This window comes from Juglans regia, chromosome 13 (genome assembly GCF_001411555.2).
Source record: "Juglans regia cultivar Chandler chromosome 13, Walnut 2.0, whole genome shotgun sequence".
In the NCBI taxonomy this organism is placed as follows: Eukaryota; Viridiplantae; Streptophyta; class Magnoliopsida; order Fagales; family Juglandaceae; genus Juglans; species Juglans regia.
In genome coordinates, this window is record NC_049913.1 from 30,059,993 (window position 1) to 30,065,784 (window position 5,792).

At 34.5% G+C, this 5,792-nt stretch overlaps 1 protein-coding gene across 1 annotated transcript; it reads left to right on the forward strand.

The window, feature by feature from the left end:
- Window positions 1-593: 593 nt before the first annotated feature.
- LOC108994015 (uncharacterized protein At4g00950-like) lies at window positions 594-2,630 on the forward strand. Its single transcript, XM_018969085.2, has 2 exons — window positions 594-1,389; window positions 2,491-2,630. Exons 1-2 carry the CDS (start codon window positions 769-771, stop codon window positions 2,542-2,544), a joined length of 675 nt encoding a protein of 224 aa, XP_018824630.1. The 5' UTR covers window positions 594-768; the 3' UTR covers window positions 2,545-2,630.
- Window positions 2,631-5,792: the final 3,162 nt, after the last annotated feature.

Sequence of the window (5,792 nt, forward strand, 5' to 3'; positions counted from 1 at the left end):
TTGTAGAGTATATTTATATTTTTATGGGCAATATATATATATCAAGTTAATTGAAAGCACCATAGAATTAAAGGGTGCAAATTAAAGACACATATATATATAAACGTGTCCAAAGAAGCGTTACAATGCAGTCGTATATCTCTAGATAGAAATATTAAATTTTATAAATTTACGTGAATTGATATATATAATGCGTTAAATCATAAAATTAGTTATATTAATATAGAATAAATCTGACCAATTCATATAAAATTATTTCGTTTTGTATTATTTGTATCTTTACGAAATCCGTATATCAATCCAACATGCAATTTTCTTCTTAATTGGTAGTCAGTCAAGAAAGAGGCCGCGGACGGTACTGCTTACATGCGCATGACTGATCTCTCGAGTCTCTGCTATGACTTTTCAAAAGAACAAGTAGACAAATGACCGTTGCTGGTCGTTATCCAGCAATAAAACAAAACAGGGCGTAGGGTACTCGTCAAAAAGGCATGGCCATGAAAGGAAAAATAACGGCAATTAATTCTGGTGAATAAGAAGCGCCAGGAGCGTTGCTGTAGCCCTCACAATTCGCATTCACCACCTCACCTGCCCCGCGCGCTCTCTCTCTCTCTAAAACTCACTGTCCCAGTTGTCTATCTATAAAAAGTCGTACACCTACTCACAAAGTGACCCAAAAATCAACTTGGGTATGCATGTTTTTCTACATTGATAATTGGGTTTAGGAGTTCCTAAACAAAGAAAACCCAGAGAGAGAGAGAGAGAGAAATGGGGTCGTCTGAGCCAGCAGAGTCATGCGAAGCAAGTTCCATACCAAAGCTCTCTTTTCTCTCACTTTCAAGCAAGCTAGCCGAGTCGTCTCCTGCAGGAATGCTAACACCGCCGCCGCAAACGGTCACAGCTTCGATTCCATTCCAGTGGGAGGAAGCACCAGGCAAGCCAAGGCCATGCGCCGCCGATTCCAAACCAAAGATCAGTGCAAGAACCTTGGAACTACCTCCGAGATTACTAATTAGCGAGATTAAAGCCGCCAACATGCCGTCCCCAACGACGGTCTTGGACGGGCCGTACGTACTGGGGGGGCGGCCTGTGTCTCACAGCCACAGGTTTTCCATGATCAGATCAAGCACAGTAGAGGATCTGCACTGTGGGAGATCAGCACCAGCGCCTAAGGAGAAGGGAGGAGGAGTTCATTTTGGATCCATGAGATGGGGCAGTTTCGGGAAGATCAATAAGGAGGCTCTCAACGGTAGTTTTCGCTTTTCATCTTCGGTAGTTAACGGTCATCATGGTGGTGGTGACGATAGTAATACTACTAAGGTGAAGATCACAAGGGTTAGGAGGAGAAGAAGCGTCATGAGTCTCGCAGACACAAGCTCAAATTTGTTGGTAAGTACAAAAATCAAAGGTTTCAAAGGCCTATTAATTCCAATATTCATCTATTTCTTTCTCTTTTTAGTTTCAACTTAAACTATATATGAATCATGGTGCATGATTAATTAGGACTCATATGGTCATGTCAAACAAACTTAAGCTATCTTGGGTAGTGATTTAGGGTCATTCGGGCAATGAGTTGAGATAAAAAAAAAAAAAAAACTATCAAAACTTCTCACAATTTTATTTTCAAGCATTATTTAAATACAAAACACTTTTTAACTCCAAATTTTTTATCTTTTTTTTATCTAATTATTATTTAATTATTACAACTTTTTCAAACTTAATTCAAAACAAAACACAAAAATTCATACAACTTAATTATATCCGAACAATCATTTTAACTTTATAATATTTTTATTCATTTATTTTCTTTTTTCAAAATCCATCTTAACTCAAGCTATTTTACTATTATTCATAAAATTTTAAAATACTCCAAATCATATCCTAATAAAAATTAAAAAATCGAGCACGCTTGAATGATCAATTATTTTAATAGTTCATGCCAACAATATGGTCTTGCATCATGGTAAAATATTCATAAATATATATATACGGATACCTTTATCAGTATTAATTAGCTAGATAATTAAGTAGTAGTACTATACTCATGTACTTTGACATTAATTTGATCATGTATAGGAAAAGGAACCGAATCAACGGTCGATATTGGACATGTAGGTAGCAATAAAATATTCATGAATAAGTTTACAAAAGAATAAAGTAGTTTTTGACTAAAATTAATAGATCAGTAATTGTTTGTGAACTTATTTTTGTTTTAACCGAATAATTACCAATCGATATATAGTAAATATAATTGTTTGTATAAGAACATGCAACTATGCAAGCTCGATCAGATCACGATCTAATTATAACAATTAATTATTGCAAATTTCATGATCATTTTAATTCGTTGAAGTACTATAGATTGGTCTGTAATTAATTATAAATTATTATTTTGATTAATTTCAGTACTAATCATTGATCGATCATGTTGATATATCCGTTATCTAATCATATATACTAATTATATATATTGTATATACATAACCGCAGGCAACTATTTATGAAAGCGTCAAGCAAGTGGTCCCATGGAGATCACGTCGGTAAGAAAGTCTAAAAAAAGATGGCCGCCTCCTGATTTATATATATATATATATATATATATATAGTAGTGCTTTAATTAAAATCATGTATAGCTCAAAAACAATCTAATAATATTTTTATTTCATGTGTACGTTATACTGATCTTCATCATGTTTATGTGATGGTCCCTCAAGAGATTACTATATAAATATATATATATATATATATATATATATATATACATAACAATTGCTAATAATTAACTCTACCGAATTGTAGATCTAAATGTGTTTGTGAAATTTAGCACTCAGAATAATATTATATACAGTCGTAGAGTGCGTGCACAAGTACTGTTGCTCAATCGCTTTAAAAAAGAGTGAGATTTACTATTAAAAATTTATTATTTTTTCTTGTAAATATCGTATTTACTCACTTTTTTCAAAGAAGTTGAGCAGCGTTTATACATTCCATGATTGTAAATATTATTATTTTTTTTTATTTTATAAACTTGCTCCTATATATATAATATACCAATAGGCTTCCTTGTAGATGTGGATCGAAACTAAAATCTAGTGCAACCCCTTATAGTAGATAATAAATATATAGGGGTTTGACTAGTGGAAAAGAGTGGTTGATTTCAATTGCAAACTACTATAGCTGCTAGCAATGTACGTACGTAGTTTTCCTTGACTAGAATATGTGGCTATGAATAGCATAATAATTATTGATCACAAACATCGATTGATTAGGCATCACCCCTTTAATGCAATATATATAAACCATGTACACACGTTTCCTTTGCTTTCGGTACCTCTCTGTCATCTCTCCGATCATGACCTTCTTCTTGTAATTACTGGCTATGAAATTAACAAAGCCTAGCCCGCAGCCTCAGCTCCACGTACATGATCGATCCTGGCACGTTCTCTAGAATCTCTTTAATTTGCTCCTCCAATTACTTGAATACACCATGCACACAGCTACGTACCTTAAACTATTGAGTGATGGATAAGATCACTGCACAGATAATTGAAAACAAAAACTAATATGCCATGCAATATCTCCGACTAAAACATCTTAAAAGTCTAACTTTCGTATATATTTTAAGCTCTGATTTCGGTTTTACAAACTTTTCAAATCATCTTAAATATCTGATCATGATCTCAACGTCTAAATACCATTCAAGACTTCTGAACAATTACATTCCTCATTCAAGGATTCAGTCCGATAAAACCAAGCCCCTCGAAAATTCTAGAACTGCTGCACAACGGCGTCGAAAGTTTCGTTGGCCACCAAGGTCCGTCGCCCAGCAAAAGCCATCGTCGCCGTAGGAGACCACGTCGTGAACACGAAAAATTTTTTATAAATAAATGGTAACCGCAGGAGACCACCTCAATAGATAACCGTCTTTATTGAGTCGGTAGAAGGAGAGATGAACAGAAGAAACCTTTATAAATAAATGGTAAAGACAAAGTTGAAGAATTGGGCAATTGGGACAATACGACGAACGGTTGGAGAGCTATTTCTCTATCAGACCCATACCGTTTCTTTCTCTCTCAAGAGAAGAAGGAAGACCGGGTGATAGTTTAGATGAGGTCTTCTTCTTCGCCTCATCGTTCTAGTGGTGGTGGTGCTACCTGCAATAGCAGTGGTAGTAATGTTGAGGACATGCCGAGGTTTTTCGACTCGAACACGAAGTGCAAGTGCTAGGCAAAGACAGAGACGCACATAGGAAGACATCCAGAGAGGTGGCGCCAGGACACAACAGGCAACATCGTCTGCAAGCGCTTCTGCAACTATCAAGGATGCCTCTGCTTTGAGTACGACCACACCGTCCCCTTCTCTCACTCTCTCTCATCATAATCTTTTGCATTCGAACGCATTCATTTCTGGATTTTTCTTCTTTCTTCTTAGTTTTATTTGTCATTTCGGATAATTTTTCTGGGAGCTTAGTTTTAGCTTCGCCTTGAAAATTTGAGCTTCTCAAGTTAAGTTTCGAAACGGGTTTATGAGTTTTGCTTTCGAAGGAGAATGATATCAATTCGTTGGAGAATGTTATATGGGCTATTTTTTTCTTGTTAATTTTATTGAGAATTGAGAGTTTGATTTGGATGGTTGGAGCCTATAGTAAGGGTGGGCAGCGAGATCCCTGTCCCGCCCCGCTTTTGCTTTGCCCCTGCATGGCGGGGCAGGTGGAGGGGAGGGCCGTTTACATATATATATATATATATAAATATATATAAACATATATATTTATATTTTATAAATTATGTATATATAAATAAATATTACAATTTGTTATAATTGTTCACAAAATATACATTGATAAATTTAAAAATTATATAGTTTAAAAATTAATATACTACAATTTATACAAAATATGTACTAGCAAATTTAAAAATTATATAGTTTTTAAATTATAGTCATATTTACAAAATTTAAATTTATAATTTGGGTCTAAAAATATATTTTTAATTACTTTTGCACTAAGAAATAATTTTTAAATCAAATAAAATATAGTATTTTTTTTAAATAGAAGGAGGTGGGGCTGATTAAAAATCCACCCCGCACCCCGCCTCCCGCCCCCCGTATCTCGGGGGTGGGGGACGGGGGTGAAAACCCCACCCCCCACCCCATGCAGGGCAGGGTGCGAGGAAGGTGTGCTCCCGCCCCGGGGGCACCCATAGCCCACAGGGTACAGCAACGACAACTGCGCCGATTCACTCCTCATGAATTTTAGACATAATAACTCGACTACTCTCAAACACTCTCATTACTATTATTTATTTTATTATTTTTTTTATTTATTTTTTACTATTATTCATTATTTTTCACTTACTTTTTACTACTATTCAATATTCTATTATTACTTTTTCATTACATTTTTACTATTATTCATAAACATTCTTCAACACTTTCACTATCCAAATATTTTTATGTGTTGCGGTCCTATAGCTAGCTAAATGGAATTCCGACATGGCAGCTGCCCATTGGAGGTTGTTTTTTGGGAAAACCAGCACGACCGGGTAGAAGAATTTCTCAAAATTATATTCTAACCCTATTTTTATTTTATACTTTTTTATTCAATTTGTTCTTTTTTTTTTTTTCAAAATCTCATAAAAATCTTAACTCAAATTATTTTATTATTATTCACAAATTATCTCAATACTATTTACATATTCTTCATCTCATCTCATGATCTCATTTATATAAACAAACTAGATCAACGAGAAAACCTAGAATTATAAATAAATATTGTAAAAATAAATGTAAAA

What these genes read in the sequence shown, in the direction of transcription:
- LOC108994015 (XM_018969085.2), top strand. Translation starts at nt 769, where the DNA reads ATGGGGTCGTCTGAGCCAGCAGAGTCATGCGAAGCAAGTTCCATACCA. An exon ending in ACACAAGCTCAAATTTGTTG is followed by an intron (nt 1,390 to 2,490) that starts GTAAGTACAAAA and finishes ACATAACCGCAG; the next exon opens with GCAACTATTTATGAAAGCGT.